The sequence below is a fragment of the Nothobranchius furzeri genome, chromosome 5, assembly GCF_043380555.1.
Source record: "Nothobranchius furzeri strain GRZ-AD chromosome 5, NfurGRZ-RIMD1, whole genome shotgun sequence".
NCBI classification, from domain to species: Eukaryota; Metazoa; Chordata; class Actinopteri; order Cyprinodontiformes; family Nothobranchiidae; genus Nothobranchius; species Nothobranchius furzeri.
This window is the reverse complement of record NC_091745.1, coordinates 46,358,471-46,385,466: the sequence shown is the minus strand read 5'-3', so window position 1 is coordinate 46,385,466 and position 26,996 is coordinate 46,358,471. Positions and strand designations below refer to the sequence as shown.

At 39.2% G+C, this 26,996-nt stretch overlaps 1 protein-coding gene across 6 annotated transcripts in view; it reads left to right on the top strand.

The window, feature by feature from the left end:
- The window catches only part of LOC107378702 (CUB and sushi domain-containing protein 3), a 434,947-nt gene that overhangs the window by 176,061 nt on the left and 231,890 nt on the right, over positions 1-26,996 (top strand). For all 6 annotated transcript variants that reach the window (XM_070550820.1, XM_070550818.1, XM_070550816.1 and 3 more), the window contains 8 exons: positions 717-873; positions 3,677-3,868; positions 5,925-6,051; positions 10,172-10,374; positions 14,133-14,324; positions 16,899-17,037; positions 18,231-18,418; positions 18,743-18,937. In XM_070550820.1, coding sequence (XP_070406921.1) covers positions 717-873; positions 3,677-3,868; positions 5,925-6,051; positions 10,172-10,374; positions 14,133-14,324; positions 16,899-17,037; positions 18,231-18,418; positions 18,743-18,937 — 1,393 coding nt within the window. The remainder of the gene's footprint in view (positions 1-716; positions 874-3,676; positions 3,869-5,924; positions 6,052-10,171; positions 10,375-14,132; positions 14,325-16,898; positions 17,038-18,230; positions 18,419-18,742; positions 18,938-26,996) is intronic.

Here is a 26,996-nt window from a genome sequence, read left to right as displayed (position 1 = left end):
GGATGTAACGTGTGTATGGGATGTAACGTGTGTATTGGATGTAACGTGTGTGTTTGGGATGTAACATGTGCATGGGATGTAACGTGGGAATGGGATGTAACGTGTGTATGGGATGTAAAGTGTGTATGGGATGTAACATGTGTATGGGATGTAATGTGTGTATGGGATGTAACGTGTGCATGGGATGTAATGTGTGTATGGGATGTAACATGTGTATGGGATGTAATGTGTGTATGGGATGTAACATGTGTAGGGGATGTAACGTGTGTATAGGGTGAAATGTGTGTATGGGATGTAACATGTGTATGGGATATAATGTGTGTATGGGATGTAACATGTGTAGGGTATGTAACGTGTGTATAGGGTGAAACGTGTGTATGGGATGTAACATGTGTATTGGATGTAATGTGTGTATGGGATGTAACATGTGTAGGGGATGTAACGCGTGTGTAGGGTGAAACGTGTGTATGGAATGTAACGTGTATATGGCATGTAACGTGTGTTTGGGATGTAACATGTCATTAAAAGACCGTTATCGATATTTTCAGATATTACATTTTAACGCCGATATCTGCCGATATTAATGGTGGGCCGATAATGTTGAACATCCCTGGTTTATAGTGATCGTATGAATCATAAAACCAATAATTATAAATGACTTTTACGGATCGTAATGAACAGAAACCCTCTCACACCATTGCTTTGTCTCTGACCAGCTGTACGATGGAAAAGATGGAACAGCTCCCCTTCTGGGCACCTACACTGGGACACTGATGCAAGGCCTTTTCCTCACCAGCACTTCCAACTTCCTGTGGCTTGAATTCTACTCGGACCAGGATTCAACAGCAGCTGGGTTCCGCCTCATATACCACTGTGAGTCGCGTTTATTTCCCCAGGGGACAGGGCTCCTCAGCCTTATCCAAATGTGTGAGTTTAGCTTCATTTTAGGAGCTTGGCATTTCAAGTAGCTGAATTTAAAAGAAGGTTTTAATTGACCCTCACCCTGCCTCTCCATGTCTTTCACTGTCAGAGAATCCATTAGGCACAGCGTGGTGTTTCTGCCCCTCTCCAGCAGGAAAATGAGCAATTTTCTATCTGTCCTCTTTCTCTGTCCGTCTCTCTCTGTGTGAATTCCCTTTCCTTCCTTTCTGTTGCACTCTACCCCTGCAATTAGCGCCCATGCCTGCCTAACTGAACCTTGTTAAAACAACTGAATTATTGTTGGGACTGTTTGAAACCACTGTTTAGCTTTGTGTGTGTGTGTGTGTGTGTGTGTGTGTTTATGCTGTCTATGGTGTTTTTTTTAACATACGTGTGTGTTGAAATTTTTGCTTATTGTGTTAAGTAGGCCAATAATAGATGGGTACAGTTGGCATCTCCTCTAATTGGCTCTCTGACTGTGTGTTGTTGCTAACCATTTCTAATTTATTACTATGACAAGAGGACACTCTGGTGAGGCTACATGTTGTTGTCCAATTTAAAGTGCTTTTGTGTTACAGCACTCTGACGTTTCTGTTTGCTTTTCTATTAGTTTACTTAGAGACAAATTCATATTTAATAGGTGTTTTTGAAGATGTAGGCCAAATATTAAAACTATTGTTATTATTATTATTATTATTTGTAACTTTTTTTACCTGCTGTCTTGGCTAGGAGTCCATTATTCAGAACAGAATTAGGGCCCCTGAAAAATAAAACAGAAAAGACTAAAATTTCTGACTTGAATCTCAGGATTCTGACTTTTTGACTTCTGAGAAAAAGTAATATTTCTGAGATAAAACTCAGAAAACGCATTAAACTTTTAATTGTTATTGGGGGTTTTTTGTGTAAAAGAAATTTTATTCTTAATGGATGATATTTCCTAGTAAAACAGTAAAAAAAGACAATAAAACAGTTTTAAAAAGGTATTATTATTATTTTATCATTATTATTATTATTATTATTATTATTATTATTATTAAGGTAATGTATACTTGCCAGAAAACAGGGTTAGGTCTTTGATGAATCATCAAATCTGCCAAATTATCAACAGTTATTCTGGCAGATCTGAGAAAAAGAACAAAAAGAACATTAATCAGTACCATTTGCCCACTGGAACAACACAACAATTGACCGTCTGTTTCTAAATGCAACTGCAATTAGTTGAGTAGAAATGCTTTAATTACAGACTGTCCTGTTGAGCTACAGAGGAAAGTATTACTGAGGATCACTGACAGTAATTGGATTTCTTTTGTAAATTTCCATTCTTTCCAGGGCTTTGCACAAAGTAAATGCATTATGTAGACCAGCACCTTTTATCTATTCTAAAGTGCAGTCTTCACATGGTGTTTTCAGTTTGAATGAATGGCTCCTTTTAACTTGGAGGGGAAGGATGGGTGTATGAACGAATGAATGAATCACACAGTGGCAGAGAGAAGGTAGGGACATGGCTCACTTAAATCTAGCCTGAACATGAAATCTGATCATGTTTTCATGACTTCTTTACCCAAAGGCCTGAAGTAATTTTCTAAATGTGAGTGTTAACTGCTGGGAATTTATATTGAGCATGACACTTGTAATACTACAGCGCTATAACACCTGGCATGGGCACGGACCTCTCTGGGAGACCGGGTCATAAATCAGCGCTGCTAGGTTTATGTGCAGCCACTGTTGCTGCATAGCAGCACGCTCATGTGATGTACCTGGAAGAGAGGATGCCATAGAAAGGCCACAGTCACATCCAGACACAAGAGTTATTGCATCATTCTGTTGTTTGTGGCTGTTATTTAATGGCTTTTGTATTTCCAAAGTGCTCCAATTGGACGGGCTGTTTCTCAGTCGTAGTAAACGTCCACACTCAATTAAACACTTAATTGTGAATGTCTAATTGTGTTCTCTGTCCAAAAAGAATCATTTACTGCCAAGTCATATAAAAGGACTATAAGCCTTCATCTGTGCTCAACCGGAAATTAATTCTCAAAGCTCAGTCTAAACCTCTTTGTAATCCAGATGGATGGAATTATGACGCTGGCAAACCAAATGACTGATTTACAGTAAAAACCCTCCTAAAGGTCAACTCCACTGAAATAAACATGTTTTAATGATTGTGCCTGATTATAATCAGTTACTCTGAGTGAGCATGAAAATAGTCTCCTACACCTATCTCCTGCATTAGCTTCTGATAGAAAACAGACGGTGAAACTCTAGGATTAGAAAAGCCTGACAGATCGACATCACACTGTCACTAACATTCATGGACTCACCCATCTGGACTCATGACAGGGAAGGCTGTTGTTGGTTTAGCCTCCAGGAAACAGCAGAGAACGTCTCGACTAGTAGAAGCTAACTGTTAGCTTTAGCAACTCCACCACACATCAAACTCCTCTGGGCTTGTGTTATTGGTGGAGATAAATATATTGGCATTTGGTGTTAGTCAGTCAGAGGAGAGATGTCCAAACATCAGGAGATACGACTTCAGATCGCGGCGTGTTCAGCGCAACTCTGATCTGGCTCACTTCTAGTTCCTCACACAGGTGCACCGGAGCTTTTTTGCCAGAGCACAACTTCCTACTAAACACCTCTGCAAATGATTTAAATATATGAGTAATGTTGACCTTTAATGTTGATATGAGACTTTTAGTAATTTTATAAAAGCGTTTGTTTTGACTGTTTCTGACCTGCTCCGCATGTTTCTGTCCAGGCTTTGAACTTTCCCACTGCGATGATCCCGGTGTTCCACAGTTTGGTTTCAAAACCAGTGACCAGGGACACTTTGCTGGAAGTTCGATTGCTTTTGGCTGTGAAAAAGGCTACACCTTGCACGGCAGTGCCACGCTGAAGTGCATGACCGGGGAGAGGAGAGCATGGGACAACAACCTTCCATCGTGCATAGGTGATCCTTCCCGTCTACATCTCTGCTTTTCCTTTTTCCGTTTCTCAGATGTTGGTCTTATACATCACACCAACCAAATCTCCATGTCATCATGTCTCACGGTCCACTGCTCTCCGTCTCTGTGACACTGTTTGTTTCTTATTTTATTATTCAGAGCAGGCACACTGACAGGGATGCTCAGCTAAGTGTTAATCCAAAGGATTTATCCCAACATGATATCCACTTAATTGCTCTGTGTTGAAATAACACACACTGCTTGTCATTTGGTAAGAGAATATAAACAACTGTGATGTTTTGTTGTTAATCATTGATCTTTCTGCGTGTTGCTGATGCTGAAATGGCTGCGCAGCATCATTAGGAACCCTATAGTGAAGGTCTCTGAATTGCTATTGAGCTTATTTCCTGTGCTGCTTTGACGCTGCTTCGTTTGGAGATTGTGTGATTTCCATTTCCGTGATCCACATTCTATTAATCAGCGTCTTTCAAGAAGTGAGGCTTAATTATCTGAGTATTTATATCGTATGGATACATGTATATGAGGCACAGCCATACTGAGACGCAGCGACCCAAATGTTAAAGCTATTACCTGCACACGGCGTGAGTCTAAAAGGTGTCGAAGAGCAGAATATGTTTCTTGGTGTCTACTAGTGATGGATTAGGGGGAAAAATGATTTACAAATTGTGAACGTGAGCAGAATCGGGCTTTAAATGTCACCTTTTCCTACTTCTAGGTTCCAGTGAAGCATTTCTTTAGTTTGGTAGGGGTCATTTAGAAAAAAGAAAGAGACCAAAATAACAATAACAAACAAAAATTAAGCATTCATTTCTTTTAGGGCTACCTTTCCTACACATGGGTAGTGTTCAGGGGGCTTTGTGGCAGTGACAGTGAAAATCCTGACGTTTCTCCAAGGTTGCATCCCCACTCCCTCAAGTCCTTTTTTGTTGCCCGCTGCTACGATTTTGATTACAGCTCACAGTTGTAGCAGTGTGATGTCATTTCCCTTTTAAATAAACAATTTTAAATCTATACAGATTGTGAAATGCTTCCCAGAGAAGAGACTGCAAAGTGTCGATTTGATGGAGAGATATATCCTTCTGCTCCCTGACGTCTGTTTCCACTTCCAACTAGCAGCACCAGACCCATCGTGTGGGTTCTCTGGTCACTCTCTTTAGAAGTCATTAATGAAATCATTAGGAGGCAATAGAAAAAACAAGGTTTGCATCTGCAAACATCACTAAGACAACCCATATTAGTTCTGCTTATTTTCAAGTCAAACCCTCATCTGTTGTGTTGTAGATATTTTTTTATCTATGGTGTTAAATGGTGATGGTGTCTGTTGCATGTTTAGTTAGCATGGCCTGCCAGACTCGTCCTCTGTGTAATTCTGCACGAATGACGAGTCTGGTAACTCACAGGCAGAGAGGCACATGAGGGGCGGGACTAGGCAGCTCAAAAATAACCAATCAGAAAAAGACGGAAATGCCGACTGCACCACGCGACGCTGTAGTTTTTTAAGCCATAGTAGAAAAAAGCGTCTGGCAAGGGCGCAAACATCTTTTTTATTTAGAAGAAATGCTTTTGTTGTTTAAGACATTCAACTAATTTGGAACAGAGGAAGGAGCCGCAGCGAACTCCGCCCCTGTCTTCGTTGTTTATGAGAAACTGAGCGTTACTGTGTGTGTGATATCTGTGACACTGTCGTTTTCTATCTGTAGTCAAAAAAGGCGTCTGGCGACGGCACAAACATTTTTCTTTAGAAGAAGTGCGTTAATTGCTTCTACTTGTTGTGGTTTTAAAGACATTCAAGTCATTTAGAACAAAGGAAAGAGCCGCAGTAAACTCCGCTTCAGTCGCCATGTTCGACAAACTCGGCGTTATGGTGTGTGACTTACGCTACTCAGCTCTGATTGGCTCGGTTAGAATTCTCAGGGGGTGGGGTTACTTGAGTAGGAGAGTTCCCAGAGCCTTTCTCTGTGCAGAATGAAACAGAGGAGGAGGAGGAGTCTGGCAGGCCAGGCTAATGTTGTATAATAATGTTTTTTTTTCTCCATGCAGCGGAGTGTGGAGGCAGTTTTAAGGGTCAGTCTACAGGTCGAATCCTCTCTCCAGGGTACCCCTTCCCCTATGACAATAATCTAAGGTGCACCTGGATTATTGAGGTCAGCTCTGGAAACATCGTCAGGTAACCATCAGAGATACATGCATCTTCACATAAATGTGCTCCAGAAAAAACACAATTAATCATAATCATAAACTTATGTTTCTCTCTTTGGTGGAACTAGGTTTTGACAAGAGTAAACACATTAAACGGAAGAATTTATCTAACTGTGAAATCTCAGTTTTTATCAAATGTATGATTAAATACATATATCTTGTATTTTGTGACTTTTATTTTGGGTTTATATATTTCTTGTTTTTATTTTCTTATTTTCGTCCTGCTCAGCAACTTGGTGGCATAACATATGGCTGTAAGGTGCTTTCATAAATAAAGGTGATGATTATATATATATATATATATATATATATATATATATATATATATATATATATATATATATATATATATATATATATACACACACACACAGAGAGAGAGAGAGAGAGAGAGAGAGAGAGAGAGAGAGAGAGAGAGAGAGAGAGAGAGAGAGAGAGAGAGAGTGATCAAGCGGCCATTTTTGGCCGCTTACCCCGGGTTGGGTCATGGGGTCAGTAGCCTAATAGTAGTCCTAATATATATATATATATATATATATATATATATATATATATATATATATATATATATATATATATATATATATATATATATATATATATATATATATTAGGGCTGGGACTTGATTAAAAAATTTAATCTAATTAATTAGAGGCTTTGTAATTAATTAATCTAAATTAATCGCATTTTAATCGTTCATGAAAATGTGCTCTCAAAGCAAAACTTTTAATTAAAATTATGAGACAGAGAATCAAACATCAGACATGGTTATTACTGTAAACTAAAGCTTTGAACAAAAAAATGCATTTTAATTATTCAAATGTCACTGTGTGATATGAAACAAGACCCAAATGAACTAAAATTTATAATTTCAAATAGAAAACACATGCAAAGGGTTCCTGAGCCTTTAAATAGTCTTTCTGTCTAGTTGAATGACTGAAATAAATTTGACTTTGCACCAGATTCTAATTTTTCCAGTTTCACTTGTTTGAATAATTTGGGAGTTTTTATCAGCATTTGTACTCATAATGTCGTAAAAACACATGTAAATAATAATCCTTCAAAATGACAGTAGAACAGGCACAATTATGATCTAGGACTTAAATGTACTAACTTTTAACACCAGAGCAGGCGTGACATATTCTGTGAATGATCAGGAATACTAACTGGTTCCAGTTGGATGACTGGAGGTTGATGGGAAGATAAAAGATCATGGAGTGGAAATAATGATCTGACGAACAGGTGAGCGGACCTTCCTTACATGGGAAGTCCTGATATGTTAATACGGGGATGCTGCAGACCCACAGATTCACACCTGCAGCAGCGAATCTGGTATGATCTCCAGCCTGATCACAACTTTCTCGTTCCTTGCTGCCCCTGATGCACTTAAGCATCCGCCCCTTAGCTGATGACAGCTTCAACACAACTTGCCGCTTAATTACAGTAATGCATGTGATGTTTAGACAGTGACTCGTCTCACAAACATATAATTCCCCGACAGAATTGTTTAGAAAATCATCAGAAAAGTTTCAGAGTGTTTCTGTTTTAACTTAGACTTCTGTTTTCAACTTTAAGACACGTTGTTTGTGATTGTTTACATAGTAGTGAGAACACGGAGCGTTCTCCCAGCGGCAGCCAGGTGCCTCTCGTTTGTCTGACTACTTTCATAAACCACTGTTACGGCAAAGAATTATTCTGTTTGGTGCTTTCAGCGCTGCACAGATGTTACGTAAATGTTAAAAATATAGCTTACCACAACTTTTGTAAAGTTTCTGGTGCCACCGGGGCAGCCGCAGCAGAGACGATCTCTGAAAAATGTCCGCGACACGGACTCCGTTGTTGTCTGGAAGGTTTGTTTTTCCAAGTTAAGAAAAGAGGCGGACGTTTCCTAAATCCTGCATCAGTCCAAGCAAGGCAACTTCTTTCTGTTTTTATTCCGTTTTAGTAGCCATTAGCCTCTGTGCATTGTTGTGTGCGTCATTGATATTCAGTCTACGAGGAAGTCGTGCAATGACAAAGGTTCCGCCTTGCTCGAAATGCAAGCTGCGATTATGCGTGAAATTTTTTTTACACGGTATTTTTTTCTAATTAATTAATCATAATTAACACGTTAAATATATATATATATATATATATATAGAGAGAGAGAGAGAGAGAGTGAGAGAAAGAGAGAGAGAGAGAGAGAGAGAGAGAGAGAGAGAGAGAGAGAGAGAGAGAGAGAGAGAGAGAGAGAGAGAGAGAGAGAGAGCGGCCATTTTTGGCCGCTTACCCCGGGTTGGGTCATGGGGTCAGTAGCCTAAGCAGGGAGGCCCAGATGCCCAAGCCACCTCAACTGGCTTCTCTCAATGTGGAGGAGCAGTGGGTCTACTCTGAGCCCCTCCCGGATGACCGAGCTGTCCAGTGTTCCACGGCCAGGATGAAAACCACATTGCTCCTCCTGAATCAAAGCAAAACCATGAAATTCTTAGGGAAAGGGCAAATAACTCAAAATCTCACATTTTGCAGTGCTCAGTTAGCAGGTTGAGGGTCAAGGTTCAAGACAGACTGAAGGATTACCAAAAACAAAACATGGCAGCATGTTTAAGTTTAGAAATATGGACTATAAGATATCTAGAATATTGCTCTTTGCACAGATGAGGCCAGAGTAGAGACGTTTACCTATGATGGCATAACCAAATGACACCTCATAGCAGCTGCCAGCATGATGGTGGAATGTTTGGTCATGTTTTGCATCTACAGAACCTGGGCTCGTGCAGTCGTTGAGTTGACCATAATCAATCATCTGCCCAAGAATTTTGATTGGTCCACCCTGGGTCATTCTTTGGGCCGACAGCCCCAAGCACAGAAACAGACCTAAAACGGTGGCTGAGAAGACAAGATGACTGTGTTTGATGATCCAGTGAGAGTCCAGACCTCCAAATGATTGAAATGCTGCATTGGGGCTTTGACCCTGGTGAATCTCTCAAACTGTAATGGGTTCAAGTAACACAGTACACAAAAGTAGACCTCTAATGCTCCACAACCTAAAGAGGGAGTTTTGAAGTCAGACAGAAAACATCCACTTCCTGTTATTCTGCTCTAAGTGCTTTTGCCAGCTGTTGGATTGTGGGGTGGACTTCTGCTCTGTGGTTTTGTACACTTCAGGTTAGAACTGAACACATTTCGAAACATTTTCATTATCCTGATAAGTGAAACTTCTTTTTAAAGAGAGTACTCATTCCTTTGAAATAATGAAATCAGCACACACGTCCTGCTCAAAGGACGAGAACCTCTTACAGGGTCTTTAATGGTATGCTAAATACCTAAGGACTAGACTCAATAAAGCAGGTAAGAGTTGTATTATCAGGCAAAAAGGGCCATCGGCAGATTCACTTCCAGTGATTGGGAGAGGGACTGACATCCTCCTGGGGAATGTTCTCGGGACATGAAAGGTTCTTCTTTTGTTGAGAGCTCTTTGTATTACCGTGGGAGAAAACCCAATTTGGCTCAGAGGTCAAAGTAAACAGCCAGATGCTATCTATCCATCTATCTATCTATCTATCTATCTATCTATCTATCTATCTATCTATCTATCTATCTATCTATCTATCTATCTATCTATCTATCTATCATCTATCTATCTATCTATCTATCTATCTATCTATCTATCTATCTATCTATCTATCTATCTATCTATCTATCTATCTATCTATCTATCATCTATCTATCTATCTATCTATCTATCTATCTATCTATCTATCTATCTATCTATCTATCTATCTATCTATCTATCTATCTATCTATCTATCTATCTATCTATCTATCTATCTATCTATCTATCTATCTATCTATCTATCTATCTATCTATCTATCTATCTATCTATCTATCTATCTATCATCTATCTATCTATCTATCTATCTATCTATCTATCTATCTATCTATCTATCTATCTATCGATCTATCGATCTATCGATCTATCTATCTTCTTTTTTTTTGCCTTTTTAACTTTGGCTGTGATGCAGTAGAATTATGAAAACTTGTTACACAAAAGTTTGAGTAAAATAAAAGCCAACTTGGTCAACACTCTTTCCTATTCACCTCTTCCAGTCTGCAGTTCCTTGCTTTCGACACGGAGGCATCTCATGACATTCTGAAGGTTTGGGATGGGCCTCCTGAGAACGAGATGTCTCTGAAGGAGGTCAGCGGCTCGCTGCTGCCTGAGGGAATTCACTCCACTCTCAACACTGTTACCATTCAGTTTGAGACAGACTTTTACATCACCAAGTCTGGTTTCGCCATTGATTTCTCAAGTAAGTGTCCTTTTGAGTTGTTTCTCATCCTTAAAAATGATCAACAGTCAGGTTTGATGTTGTATTAAAATGTGCATGGGGGGGCAGGTGTTAAGTTTGATCGTTACTATGGTACAACCTCCTCCAGTGAGTGTTACCATCTCAAAAGTAGTTTATGATTGGAACTAGGGATGTAATAAAATATCGATACACTGAAATATTGCTATAATTCATGTTATGATGCTTAAATAATATTTAAAAGTAGTGTATCAATATTTATTGATACTGCCCGTAAGGTGGCAGTCATTTTTAACACCTTGATTATTTCATGATAACAATTCGGCCGAAATTGAAAGTAAAAATACCTTCTAGCTTTTAGTATCGCAACATTTCATATCATTTCCCCTGTATTGTGATATATATCGTATCACCGGATTATTACCAGTACACACCTCTTATTGTAACCATAACCAGAACCCATATGATGAAAAACTCGTTATGAAACAGAATCCTAGATGAAACAAGAAACGTATGGTAGGATTTAAAAACTTCTCCAGGAAGCCTAATTTGCAGTGTTAAAGGTGCAATAGTAATAAAGTGAAAATTGCATCTGGTGGTAAAATTTAGTTACTACAATCTAATCTGTTCCTTGAGTTTCATGGTGGTTGCCAGTTATGGACATGCACCAGAGGATTCTAGATAACAGGCAAAACAGGTCATACACAGTAAGATGATACGTTGAAAATTGCATTACCATATCTGGTACTAGCACTTGGTAGGGATCACTTACTACACTTATTATGGTAATATCCTGGCATAGAGGAAGTGTGGTTGTTTACCGTCCTGCTGCTAGCATGCTGTTATAGTTCTCATTAAAGGAAGTAAAACTGACTCTTTGTTCATGTCACACACACATTGTACTGTAAAATCCAGTTGTTGTTAATTGAAAAAGTAGCTTGAGATATTTTTAGAGCTGACAATTTTCTTCTAATTGCCCATTAGCATGGTTAGCTCAACATTAGCCTTTAGCCTTCTTTGCCCGAATTTTTGAGTAAAACAAAAAGATGGCTTCTTAACGGCACAAGACATAACTTCTGGGTTGCTCCTCTTTACTGGTTTCAGTTCTTTAAACAACCCAGGAGCTTTTTGCCGGGTGTAGTCGAATTACAAACGCCTAGCAGGAGACATGGCAACCTCAAACTCACTGATGGTAAACAGTAGCTACGTTCTTCCTTCGTTTATTTTGGAAGGAGAAAAACTGACAATCCCCAGGCTGATTAACAATAAGATCTGTTCCAGTACATCATTCCTTCCAACATGAGTGAGACAATGGACTGTTTGGGGATGTTTTTCATTGTAAATTTGTTTTACTTTTCTTACATATTGCTCCTTTAAAGTAAACTTCATGTCATCCCTTCAAAATACAGCCCAGACAAATTCATAAAAAAGAAATGAACAAACAAAAACACTCAAAATTAATAGTATTCATTCTTCCCCTTTGGAAAAATGCAACAATGTTAGGTTAATCGTGCTTTCATCCTGCAAACGTGAATGATTTTATTACCACCGTAAAAAAACTACAGGTGCTGAAGCCACTCTGAACAACAGTTTCAGTTTGTAAGAGATCCTTTCGACATTTAAAAATGACAAACTACAGATGATCGAATAAAAACTAGAACTCCAGTTGCTGTGTTTGGATGCTTTTACGTCTATATTTAGTCCTGGATGTTTAATGTAAAAATCAATTCTAACATTAAACATAAACTTTACTGGTTTTCAGTCTTAGAGCAGCTAAATTATTCCACTAAGAGTTCACCACTGATGTTTTAGCATTTTAGATTTAGTGTTGGTGTAAAAACACAAGGAACTATCTCCATGACCAGTTCCTACAAGACTCTCCTACATATGTGACTTCTATTTTTAAATCCCAGTTTATCTTTATAAGATGTTCTTATTATAGCCTGTTGCTCCACAGGGGCTTAAATGCTTTGCATGCCCTTTGTTTGTTATTGTTCTTTATTTATTCATTTGAGTTTATAACATGTTTGTGTTAAATCTTGATTTCATGTTTGGTATTTTCCTTCTTTCTCTATTTCCAGACAGTGAAAGAAGGAAGTGTATGAAGTGAGATGAATGGCTTAGACCGCTGTACAGAGTTTAAAGTTTTCTGTGTCAGAGTGGTGTTTCTGTTTGAAAACTGGCTGGGTCACCATGGTAACACACTCAGCAGCAATTAGCTGTTCCAGAGAGCTTCATGTTTAGACATTCAGGTTATTTTCAGTTTTTAAAAAGCATCACTGATTTGTTTTTCAACAAATCAAAAAGCAGAGCCAACATTTTGATATGTTGTCATGTCTGATTTAACGCCCAGCTAAAAAGCTCATTATTGATGATAAACAGATGCTAGATTGAAATATATATATATATATATATATATATATATATATATATATATATATATATATATATATATATATATATATATATATATATATAATAGGGCTGAACATTGATTTAGCCTTGATATTTGATGAGTTGTTGTAGATCTACGTTGTCAAAATGCTAACATTTTAATCATTAAATATAACCACAAAAAATCAAATATGACCAAATATCATATTTTTAATTAAGATACAACATTTTAATTACAGACTTGCATGATTGTCAGTAGGAGAAACTTATTAAATCCAAGTGTAGGTTGATGAGAATATGCTTTACCATGGGCCCTAGGCAGCTTTACTAGGCAACATAACTAAAATATAGGCTGTGCATCAAGAACAACTGATTATTGTTCTATGGTAATTATTTGGTGAACTCGGGTGAAACAGGTGAAACTCAAAAAATTTGAATATAGTTCAAAAGTCAGTCAGTCGTCCAGCTCAGACTGAGAGACTATCTAAAGGCTCAGAAAACCTCTGCAGTTGTTCTGAATTCATCAGCTGATTAGAGTAAGATACTTGGAGTCTATGGAACCTTTTCACAATATTCTGATCTTTTGAATGTGGGGTTTTCATCAGCTGTCACTATTATAGCACATATCTGGCTTTGCATGAGATGAGTCGGTCTCTAATTTAGGTTCAATCACTGACATAAATGAACTTTAGCATTGTATTTGAGATTTTCCAGTTTCCCCTTTTCATTGGTTTTTCTCTGGTTGGTTTCTGGATCTTCACACCGCTTCCTAATTGACTACTCATCACACTTTGACTCTGTATGTTTTCTCCCACATAATACATTTCCTGTCAGCAATTAGAGCTTACTTTTCTGGGTTTCTTCTTTAGGTCAGTATTTGTCCTTATTTTTTCTGCATAATGGTTTTAGATTTGTTTTCCCACTTCCTGCATCATTACACTCATTGTTTCTCAAGATCAAATAGAAATTGACAGAATTTGCTTTTTCAAGATGTGTTCTATTTATAATTTTGCAATTTGCATTGAAAAAAAATGAAAAATTTATCACGAACTGCTGGAGCCATCAGTCTAGTGTGTGATGATGGAATATTTAGCAGAGACTTCAGGTTTTTAGCAGATCACTCTCCAAGCCTCGAGCTGCTGCACAGCTGTGGCCTGGCTGATATCAGTCAGTAATTTGCTCAACATTAGTTACATTTTCAGATTAACAGCTGTCTTCCACGAGATATAACACTGTGTGCATGTGTTCTCCCTTGGTTTCACTGATTTCCTGCCAGAGTCTCCACATGTGCATCTGCTACTATATATGTGTATGTGTGTGAGAGAGAGAGAGTCATGTGTGTGTTTATGTGTGTGTTTGCCCTTCAGGTTCTCTTGCAACAGCCTGCAGAGATCCAGGTATTCCCATGAATGGTAGTCGCAACGGAGAGGGCCGGGAGCCTGGTGACTCTGTGACTTTCTCCTGTGATCCGGGATATGAATTGCAGGGAGAGAGCAAAATCACCTGCATCCAAGAGGAAAACAGATACTACTGGCAACCCAGCCCTCCAAGCTGCATAGGTGAGGAAGAGGAGCAGGGGTTGAGTGACATGGAGAAGATGAATGTGTGGAAGTGATAGAGGGTGGCGTATGGATTGAAGGAGAAAGTGAGTGGAATGCAGGGGCCTGGGATAAATGAGAAATGGTGAGAGGAAGAGGAGGAGGAGTGAGGGGGTCTGATAACTGGCTGCAGCAGTCCTGTAGTCCTCCATCACTGGTGCCTTTCAAAACCAGAGGGTGGCACAAGGTTCTGCAGAGATACTTCAGCTGTTGTCTGCTCATATGTTTCCTGGGCAGCAAAACAAGTTGCAGGTTCAAATCCCGGGTTAGCCCTTTCTGCATGGAGCTTCCATGTTCTCCCTGTGCAAGCACAGGTATAGAAGTTTCTCCTAAAGGAACAAACATGTGGAAAACCCCACCTCTGGTGCGTTTTAGATACTCAGGGCTGTACTCTATTTCATGGTCTTAGCAGCGCTTAACAGCTAATTACTTAAGAACCCAATTAGAGTGAATTACACAAAGTCGTTTCTAAGAAGCCTAGATGTTCCTGAGTTGCTGCTGACTTGTCTCAGAAAGACCTGTAACAGTTTTAGGTCTTATAGCACAAAGACACGACCGCACTAACCAGCAGAATCAAATAACAACCTATCACACACACACACACACACACACACACACACACACACACACACACACACACACACACACACACACACACACACACACACACACACACACACACACACACACACACACACAGAGTTTACAAACTGATAATTAAGGGGCCTGTCGAAGAGGCAGTGCTTTGACGCATACACTAACCCTGACTCCTAACCAGGGCAAACATGTTACTTCATGTTATTTTCAATATTGATCTTATTTAATTGATAATAGATTTAGTCTTTAAACCATAACTTGCTTAAGTTGTAAATTTAAAAACAATTTTTACATGTATATTTTGTAAAAAACTGTTAAAAAGCTATAGAATGCAGGAGATGACATCTACTCACCTAAATCCTTCTGTGGGAGAACCACAGACCAACCCACTCATCACCCCAGCTCCTCTTTGTCTGTCTCCTCCCTCAGAGCTGAGGACAAGGCTGGGACATGTGGCGAAATACGTCCCAGCCTTGTCCTCTTCTCAGGAGGAGCAGAAACTTGTTAAAAGGTAACTAAGGGCTTTGCTTGTGTTAAAACAAGAATCCTAACTTGATGTAGAATCAGGTGTGTGTGAGCAGGGACACATAGAAAACATGCAGCCACTGTGGCCTTCAAGGACCAGGTTTACTCCCCCTGTTATTCAGTATAGAGGTTGGTTTTATTACTTCTAATGCATTTTAGGTACTTTATTATATTTTCACACCGGCCCTTCACTCTGCTGGATTATTTTCGTGGTCTCACCTTTTTCCACCCCTGACCTGCTTTCATGTCTGGCTGCTTTGGTGTTTAGAGCGAATGTTTGGTTAGTAATGTCTGGCTTTATATATGAGCAATTATTTGTTTAGCTACCGCTGTAGTGAGCTAGCGCGCATGGCGGTGAAGTTAGTTGGACATTGGATATTCGACAAACAATCCCTATGGGTTTTCATGCCATGCACGGTGCCACAGGTGGCGGTTAGCTGTGTTCCCAGCTGAGTTAAAGCTATCGAGCACGGTAGTGAACTTACTTGGATGGTGCGCTCTAGTCGAGGTTTATGTTTTTCTCCCCCTCCTTGGAGCATGCGTGTGAGCTGATGTTGGAGCTAATGTCTCGGTTTGTTTGTTTGCTGAGTTAGCATGGAAGTGAGCGGACCGCTGCTGTGTTTATCAGGAATTTGGCAGCTTAGCCAACGCCAAGGGGCCTGCTTGTGTTTACACCTTGTGCGTAGTAACGTATGAGTTTATTAATGAGCAAACACCTGCTTAACGTAGAGGTGAGCTATAGCTACCTGGCTTCTCACCAGGTTGCCACCATCCTGTGTCAAAATTTCTTCAGGAATTTTCTAGTTAAAGAGGTATTAATGAAAAATGAGCTGCAATCACATCATAAACCTTTTTATTATGGATCTGTTTAACGGCAGAAGTTTGGGGTTGCAATAGACGGAAATGCACTGGGGTTATAACGAGGGCTGCGTTCCACTTCTGCAACAATACATGCTCATTGTGCTGTAAAACTAACAAACAGAGCTTCTTCTAAATGGAACACAGCCCCCACCAGTGTACTTGTGTTTTCTACTCTTCCAGGTCAAAGACTGGGTTAGGGTCAGACTTAGGGATTCGTTTTTGTAATAATGTGCTTATGATGTTTGTTAAATATAAAACTCCTAAAAATCTCTTAAGAATTTGTGAAATATTCATTTAAATTATAACACACAAAACTTCTTGTTAAATATAAATAGAAATAAGGAAGTACGTGAGACACTTCTGCATCATACTCCACGGGTAAATTACTTCACTCTTTATCCTTAAGGATGTCCACTAAGGTTATAAAAATGGAGTCATTTACATAAATGACCTTTTCTGTGATTTGAACTCGGCTGAATAACTTTGCAGCAGGCAGAGCTCATTGACAGCAGTTCTTTTGTCTGATCTTTCTCATTCTCTTTATCTCCAAAGCTCCATGTGGAGGGAATGTCACCGGGTCCTCTGGATTCATCCTCTCACCCAACTACCCTCACCCTTACCCACACAGCAAGGACTGTGATTGGCTCATTGCTGTTCACTCTGACTACGTAATTTCGCTGGCTTTCATCAGGTAAAACAGCCACATCAGCACGTAATGCACAAAGGATGCATGGATGTTTGCACGCACTTATACAAATATACATATTTTTTCTTTTGCCCTTTAAGTACAAGGTCCAGTTGCTTACATTTTGACGCTCTATCAGAGTCCTCTGTGTGTTTGTAACTTGCCTGAAACAGAATCAGCTCGGTTCTCAGCAGATTCACAGCAGCTTTGCATCATGGGATTGCTTGTTTTCTGCTGTGGAACCAGCTATAACATCATAGTGTTGAGTCAGGTTGGCCATGTGTGTTAAGCAGAGGGCCCAGGTTAGGAGTCCAGGTGTGTTTTGGAGATAGGAGCCCTGCTGGATTTCCTCTAAAGACACCTAGAAGGCCTTTACACCACTTTGCTTAAATGTGCCGCGACAAGATTTCTGCATGAGCGCCGTGTGGCAGAGCTGTGATACGAGTGCAGCTTGTTTCTTGTTTGAATGATACTCAGACCGTAAACTTTGCATTATTAATTGCAAACTAAGCATGCAGCCCAAATACCAGCAGACAAAAATACAAAGACAAGCCTAAGGGCAAAACTTCACCAGCTATTTTTCTGTTTTCACATTTGCTGCCTGCTCTTACTATGACTTTTCAGAAGTACCTCGATCTATGTTTTCACCATGAAGGTGAAAAAAAAAATCACTTGATATGTATTTTTTTAAATTCCAACTTTGTCTTTCAAAACAACAACTAATAAAGTTCCCACAGTGTAGTGTTTTCTCTCTTGGGAATACCAAATGAAAAGACGGAGACACAGTTTTAAATTGAAGCTGCCTTGATTTAACTCAAACATAATTATTTCTGAGCTATTTCCATTTTAGTCATAAAGCGTGCTCATTATTTTGCAAACAAATGCTCCTCTCCCTCCTGGTGAGGCGCGTGATTTGATATGCAGCGCTACAATATGAAACCATCTCTTCACGCTGCATTGCCATCGCCGTCCGGGAAGACTTTCGTGCCACCTCGGTGTCACAACAACTTAATCTCCTCTCACCTCTGGGGGGGGGGGGGGGGGGGGGGGGGTTTAAAGGAGCCTTTTTTATCTCTTTGTCTGAAGATTGCTTCACTTCTTACACCTTTATTTTGAAATCCTAATGGATTCTAAATCTCTCGTTTTGCTGGTCAGGACCCTGCAAACGTAATAACTGTTTTATCTTTCATGTGTTGCAGCTTCAGCATTGAGCCCAACTATGATTTCCTGTACATCTACGACGGACCCGACAGCAGCGCTCATCTCATCGGCAGCTTCCAGGACAGTAAACTTCCTGAGAAGATTGAGAGCACTTCTAACTTCATGTACTTGGCCTTTCGCAGTGATGGCTCTGTGAGCTACGCTGGCTTTCATTTGGAGTACAAAGGTACTTTGATTGGCAATGCAAAGTGTATGTGTGTGTTTTTATATGCGGAGGTGTTAGAACAAGGGATTTACTGAGATTATAATTATAAAGGAATAAGTTGAGAAATTGAAAAATGATGCCATTTGTGTTTCTAGTCTCAGATTCATTGTTCTTTTTATATTTTCATCAAATGAAAATGGTTTTAATTTACACGGCTTAAATAACTCAGGAAGAGCCGGGCATTCCGAGTAGCAGGATGTATTAATTCAAATTTATGCCCGAACAGGAAGCGCTTCTGTGTTAGCTGCTTCTGCGGTAAAAGCTTTGTTTTGTTTTGATTGGCAGCAAAACTGCGGGAGGCCTGTTTTGATCCGGGTAATGTAATGAATGGCACAAGATTGGGAGCAGACTACAAGCTGGGATCTATGGTGACATTTCACTGCGAGGCCGGCTACCTGCTGCAGGGACATTCCACTCTCACGTGTATCATGGGCAACAGCAAGAGACCAGAGTGGGACCGAGCCAAACCCACCTGTCAAGGTAAGAGGTGGCATTTCCACAACAAAGGACTGCTCTCCAGTGCCCCCCCCCCCGTGCCTGTTATTTTGTGTGGCCAGGCTGGCTGTTTTTGGACGAGGAAACACAGGAAATTTGGTGTTTATAATCTTGTGGATTACAGACGTTATGAACCCTCCAGTCATGACAGTAGATGGCTCACCCTTCACCTTCCCTACACTCTGAAACAAGATTTTAAAACATTTAGTGATCCTTGTTTAACTTCTGTTGTGTGTGTCTGGCAGAATTATTCTGTGTGTAATATGTTGCACAGGTTCACAAAGCAGCCTCCATGAAAGCCCAGAGCTTGCCCTTAATACTGCAGTGTTGGCTACAAAAACCAGGGGATCCAGAGCAAGACAGATGCAATGGCTGTGCACGTGTAAACATAACACACTAAACTATATTCCAAAGTCTGAGCGGAAGTTCAACTGTATCAGATGCTGCTGCTACTCAGATGTGGGGACGTGTGTGCATCCACAGTTTCTTTCTTGTTTCCTCTTCCGCCTAAATGATGAACAAATGACCCACCGCACCGCGTTGCACCATGCTGCACCGCACCGCGCCGAACCACACCGTGTTGCACCATGCTGCACCGCACCGCGCCGAACCACACCGTGTTGCACCATGCTGCACCGCACCGCGCCGAACCACACCGTGTTGCACCATGCTGCACCGCACCGCGCCGAACCACACCGTGTTGCACCATGCTGCACCGCACCGCGCCGAACCACACCGTGTTGCACCATGCTGCACCGCACCGCGCCGAACCACACCGTGTTGCACCATGCTGCACCGCACTGCGCCGAACCACACCGTGTTGCACCATGCTGCACCACACCGCGCCGAACCACACCGTGTTGCACCATGCTGCACCACACCGCGCCGAACCACACCGTGTTGCACCATGCTGCACCGCACCGCTTAAGATAGTATGGGTTCTATTTTTGCTGCTTCTGGGATATGATCATTTCTGCAGTTAACAAAGACAGGCAATCAAATGCAGTTTCAGTGTAAAACTTCCAGCAATTTTCAAAATAAAATACTATTGCAACCATGCAATTTCATTTCTATGTAGATTATATCAAAACATTTTACCTATAGGTTTATTTACTCCCCACATCATTTGAGAAGTGCAACGGTGGGTTTTCATGGCTTTCATCCTGGCAGTGGAGAGGAACAACATATACATGACATCAAACAGCGATATCAACGTGATCTCTTTGTTTTTAGTTTATTGGCAGATGGCATAAACAAACAGTGATCTTTGAGGTCTTGGGTTTTTTGATCTTGCAAGTCCAATGAGCATCACGGCAGAGAAGCCACCATGTGGCTGAGACTCTCCTGGTGTGTACTGGCACGCAGCGAAACTCACTAGTAAACCGTTCTGCACCGCTGATGCCTCCAGGGTGAAGTTGGGGTGACAGTTGTGATTTGGCACATTGTTTATTATGGCCAAGACTCATTTTTGGAATGTGGAGGCTGGTGGATACTTGATTAAGACGCATATTTGTTAGATGTAAAAATGTTATTTTAGGAGCTACTTTTAAAACAAATGGGTGTGGAGGTTTACTTTGTGCCGTTTTACTCACCAATGTGATCAAAATGACACAGTCGTGTGGAGGAAATGAATTCCTTTCTTGTCAGCATTTAAACATGTAGCAGTTACTTTTCAATCACAGCAGAGATTTAACACAACAAAGCAACGTCTGAGACTTTTAGGAATGATCCGATTCCTGACGTTAGGATAAAAAGGTGTAGATGAGAGCCAGCTTCTAGAAACATCCTGATGTTTCATCCCTGGAAACAGGTGTGAGAGAAGGCTGGTCATTTCCTTGGAATGAAAAATGATCTGGAATATATTATCAAAAATTTTCAGGCATTTCTCTGCTGTTTGCATGGACTTCTGTAAGTGCTTGATCGTTCTTGCATGTAGATGTGAGAAGGCGTTTGATGGGGGGGGGGGGGGTAAAGAGCACTGCTCTAATGGGGTTTTATATGGGGATGAACATGGTTGCACCGCTCCACCTATTGTTTATACTGTTTGAAGTGTTGTATCTGCTGAGGTTAAATTAGGATGTAGGTCTCATTTTCTGCTTTGTCTGGGAGCAATTCATTACTTTACATTTGGCACCTGTGAACCTTCACTGATCAGCCCTGAAGATAAGAGCAATACTAAAGAGTTCATCAGCATCTCTTTTCATTTTTAGACTAAAACTCTGCCGTTAACCGAGCAGTGCTAAATGTGCGTCGGCCCTCTGTTACTCTTGTTTTGGCCCGAGCCATGTGAACGTCATAAAGATTGCTTTAAAGAGTCCACCTCTACCTACAGCAGTTCTCTTGTTCTCATTACATTTTTATTAGGAAGCTGAAGAAAAATAAAACAAATCAGACAACCAACCAACTTCCTGTTTATAACGTTTTATCAGTTCACAATCTTTTCTTCCCACCTTCTCCCCAGTGTGCAACAGTTAGTACATCCCACTATAGTCGTTAGTATTCTCTTACGGTTACATATCAAGTCTGCCCAAGACACCGTGGTACACAAAGCTGCATTATTAAGCCTTGCTGATAATAATTCCAGATACAGGTCATAAAACTAGAATATCTTTGGTGCTCTTCTTTTGTATGAAGCTGTGACTCCTATTTTGCCTTAGGACACGTGGCCACCATCCTAAGCCAGGTGGCAGGCTCCTTTCAAATTTTCTTCAGAAATGTTCTAGTATTTATTGTCCTCTGGCGAAATGTGATGCACTCATTATTGCTTCAAGAGTAAAGTAAAACTGTGATCAGTCACATGAAGAAGTGCACACAAACACATTAGATGCTCCCCTGATCTGCTGCTTATTTCTTATTTCCTGTTTAGCTGTTATTTGGAGAAAGTTACTAATTTGGTTATTAAAATGTTTGCATTTACAAAGATGAAATAAATAATCCCAAAATTTTAAAAGCAAGCAAATGTTGTTTCCTTTGCAGGATTTTTACTTTTTAACTGGCAGGTGGATATATGCACTGAACTTGGCTGAAAACACTAAAGCATGTTTACAGGTTTAAAAAAATAACAGGTTAACATTACATCCCATTACTGTTTCATTATTAATATTATTTTATTTTCATGTAATTATTCATTTGTATTTATTTAATCCTCACTTCCCCTGAATTGTATTTAATTACTAAAATGAATTGTTTACTTTGTTCTGTTTTCCCATTGAGTTAGCGAGTTCATTTATCTAAGACATTGTGGCTTATAATGAAGCATAAAGCATGATTAACGTACATTAATAAGGTAATAATAATATAGTTTTTTTTCCACATTTACATTTAACAAATACTTTTTTATGAGCATTCTTATTTTATCCTTTACTTTCACAGTGGGCATCGCTGAGATAAAACAGACAAAAATGTGCCATGTTTGAAATCAAAGAATACGGGAGGCTCTATTATCTGAACACTGTTAATGAGAGTGACAATGATGAAAGTTAAGGATGTTATGAAATCCAGACATGGCATAAAATACTTGGGCACTGTAATTATGATGATTTACTTAAATTAGAGAGTGTAACCCAAGGGATGACAATCAAAGGGAAAAGCAATAAAACAGATAACATCTGTGAAGTCTGTATACAAGGAAAGTTTTCTCAGACAAGGAACAGGGAGCCTGATATAAAAGCTAAAGAAGCACTTGAGCATGTGCATACAGATTTAGCTGGCCCCATAGACCCAGAGGCCAACGACGGTTTTAAATACGCATTAGCATTTACTGACGACTATTCAGGTGCAATGTTCGTATATTTTCAAAAGCCAAAAACGATACTGCAAAAGCTACAGAGATGTTTATTGCTGATACTGCCCCTTATGGGAATATCAAATGTATCAGATCTGATAATGGTACAGAATTCACTTCCACAGAATTCAAGTCACTTTTAAACAAAAATGCTGTTAGGCATGAAACGACAGCACCATCCCATCAAAATGGGACAGCTGAGAGGAACTGGAGGACTTTATTTGAGATGGTGAGGTGTCTGTTATTAGAAAGTGACCTACCAAAAGAGCTGTGGACGTATGTTGTAAGGACTGCAGCAGTTATTCGGAATAGATGTCTGAATAGACGAACAGGGCAAACTCCTTACTGCTTGTTGACCGGAAGAAGACCTCATCTGTCAAAAATGAAAGCTTTTGGATCTGTCTGTCATCCTTACAAGCACAACAAGAAAAAGTTAGATCCTAGGAGCAAGAAAGGGATATTTGTTGGATATGACAAAAATAGTCCATCATATCTGGTGTATTTCCCTAATACTGGTAAAGTACTGAAACATAGATTAGTGAAGTTCATTACTAAAACTGTGACTGACCGTTCATCTCAGACACATACTGTTTGTGGGGAGGGTGACGCATATGGGAAGAGAGTTGTGTCCCCCATGTTAACACATAAAATGGTTGAACCAGGTCCTGATATGAAACAAGAAGCAGAGACAGAGATTGAAGAGACTGAAGTCTCAGATTTAGAAACCAGAACTCGGATGGATAGCCAGGAGACCAGGCATTAACCTAAAAGAGAGACAAAGCGTCCCGGATACCTGAAAGACTATGAGTGTAAGGTGGAGGACAATGACGAACTAGCTGATGTTGATTATTGTTACAGAGTATTGACTGATGTTCCACTGACGTTTAAAGAAGCTATTACTTCGACAATGTCAGAAAGGTGGGCTAAGGCCATGGAGGAAGAAGTCAGATCGCTAAATGAAAATGATACCTTCACATTAACCACTTAGCCTGAGGGTAAATCCACTGTAGGAGGGAAGATGGGTTTATGCAATCAAAGAAAATGCTGATGGGACTGAGACATATTGTCATGATGTGTGGCTGGAGATGGTGGACCATGTGTGGTGGTGGGTTCCGGAGGCAGAAGAGCAGGCACGGATAACGTAAAAACGAATTTAATTACAGAACGGGAACGGCAGGAACAAACACAACGGTGACAACAAACAACAATGATCTGACAAAGGACAGGAGCAAAACAGGTGGTATAAATACACAAGGCTGATTGGGAAAACATGGGCAGGTTAACGAGGGACAGGTGAAAACAATATGGACTAATCGGGGCAGGAGAGAGACACAGTCAGGAGGGAAGGGGCAGATCGTGACACATATAAGGCTAGACATGTTGCAAAAGGTTACAGTCAGGTAGCTGGGGTAAATTACAAAGAAACATTTTCTCCAACTGCATACATGACATCTGTTCACATTTTAATGCAGCTAGCAGCTCAAAATGACTTGGGGCTTCACCAAATGGATGTTAAAACTGCTTACCTGCATGCCCCCATTGAATGTGAAATCTACATAGATCAGCCTGAAGGTTTTGATTTAAAATCAGACGAGTGAAAAACTGGTGTGTAAACATAACAACTCATTATATGGATTAAAACAGTCAGGAAGGCATCTTTGTAGCAATGGCTTTAAACAGAATGAAGCAGATCACTGTGTTTATACTAAACAAATCTAGTAAGGGTTTATTTGATAATTTGGGTTGATGATCTGATCATTGCAGTGAAATATACAAAAATGCTCAATGAGGTAAAAGAAACGTTAAGTGAATGGTTTAAGATGAAAGATCTGGGAAAACTTAGGACATTTTTAGGCACTGAATTCACACAAGCAATAGGTGAAGTAACCATGAATCAGGCCAGGTGCACAGTGAAAATACTGGAGAAGTTCGGCATGTCAGATTGTAAAGCAAGATCAACTCCATGTGAACACAACGTACATTTTGATGATGAAGGTGAAATAATCGACGCAAGAAAATACAGAGAAGTGGTTGGCAGTCTGATATGTGTGATGAAATGTACAAGGCTGGGCATATCTTGGATTGTCAGTAAACTGTCACGGAGCCAAACCACGAGAACAACACTGGATAGCAGCTAAACATGTGTTGAGATACCTAAAAGAGAATTAGAAAATTATGACTGGAAAAAGGTTTATGTGGAAGACACTAATGATGCATATAATGCATTTCTAGACATATTTTTGTCAATCTATGACAGCCATTGTCCACTGAAAAAGTTTTCTGAAAATTTCAAAAAGAAAAAACCATGGATGACAAAAGGTCTGGAAAGAGCATGTAAAAGGAAAAATGAGTTATATAAAATTTTTTTGACAAATAGAACTAAGGAAAATGAAGACAAATATAAGAAATATAGAAACAGATTAACAACTATTTTGCGATATGAAAAGAAAAGTTATTATGAAAAGCTGCTTCAAAAATCTAAAAATAATATAAAGGCTACCTGGAGTGTACTTAATAAGATAATAAAAAGGCAGAATAATATATGTTTTCCAACATGTATTGTAAAAGAAGGTAATGTAGCGATTAAGAATATTGAGAGTATAGTCAACGAATTTAATGATTACTTTGTTAATGTAGGTCCCAATTTGGCAAAAGAGATTTCTGTACCAGGAAGACATGATGACAAATTTTTAAATTTTACTTCTTATAAATGCAACTCAATGTTTCTTGGAGGAGTCTGTGAGAGTGATATTATAGATGTGGTGAGTAAATTTAAGAGTAAAAAATCCATGGATTGTGACGGCCTTGATATGTCATTAGTTAAAGAAGTTCTTCATAGTATCCTTCAACCGTTAACTTATATTTGTAACAAATCATTTCAAACCGGAATTTTTCCAGATAAAATGAAAATTGCCAAAGTGATCCCAATATATAAAAATGGAGATAAACAGGTTGTGTCAAATTATAGACCAGTATCTTTGCTGCCTACATTTTCAAAGATTCTTGAAAAACTATTTGAAAACAGACTAAATTCTTTTCTTGAAAAATATGATTTATTGAATGACCATCAGTATGGGTTCAGAAGAAATCGATCAACATCTCTAGCAGTAATGGAATTTATTGAAAATATTGCAACAATTGTGGATAAAAAACAGATTGGAATAGGTGTGTTCATTGATTTACGCAAAGCCTTCGATACGATAGATCATTCTTTACTGTTACAGAAATGTGAAAGATTTGGTTTAAGAGGTGTTGTACAACTTTGGTTAAATAGTTACTTGGAAAGAAGGTTCCAATATGTGAGTATTAATAATATGAAATCTAAACTTAGACAAGTAACTTGTGGAGTTCCGCAAGGATCGTTGTTGGGACCAAAGCTATTTTTACTTTATATAAATGATATTTGTACAGCTAGTGATATTTTAAAATATGTGATGTTTGCTGATGATACAAACTTATTTTGTTCTGGAGATAACATAAAGGAATTACTGAAAACAGTGGAAATAGAATTGATGAAGTTAAATAGATGGTTTGTATTTAATAAACTATCACTGAATGAAAGTAAAACAAAATTTATGTTGTTTGGAGGTATTAAGAATAATATTGAAGTAAAATTAAATCTAAATAATGTTGAAATTGAACGAGTAAATGAGACTAAATTTTTAGGAGTAATAATTGATGATAAACTTTGTTGGAAGTCTCACATAGATCATGTGAAACGGAAATTATCTAAGTCTATTTCTATTCTTTATAAAACAAGAGATTTATTGCACAAGAGCTGCCTTTATTTATTGTACACTTCCCTTTGCTTGCCTTATATGAGTTATTGTGTGGAAATTTGGGGGAAAACATACAAAACATATCTGGATTCAATTTTTAAATTGCAAAAAAGAGCTATTAGAATAATAAATAAAGCGGGATATAGGGAGTCCACAAACCAATTTTTCGTAGGATCAGCTATGTTAAAATTTAAGGACATTATATATCTTAAAACTTTAGAAATGATGTATAGAGTGGTGAAAAAGAATGTTCCAATTTGTATTTTAAGTATGTTTAAATTAAGAGATGGAAAATATGATTTGAGGGGGTCTTATATGTTTGAAATACCTAAAGTGAGAACTAATGCGAAGTATAGATGTGTGTCGGTTTTGGGAGTGAAGTTATGGAATGGACTTAATGATGAACTGAAGATGTGTTATTCTTTGTCGTTTTTCAAGAAAATTTTAAAAAATTGCATCTTCCAAAGTTATAGAAACTTAG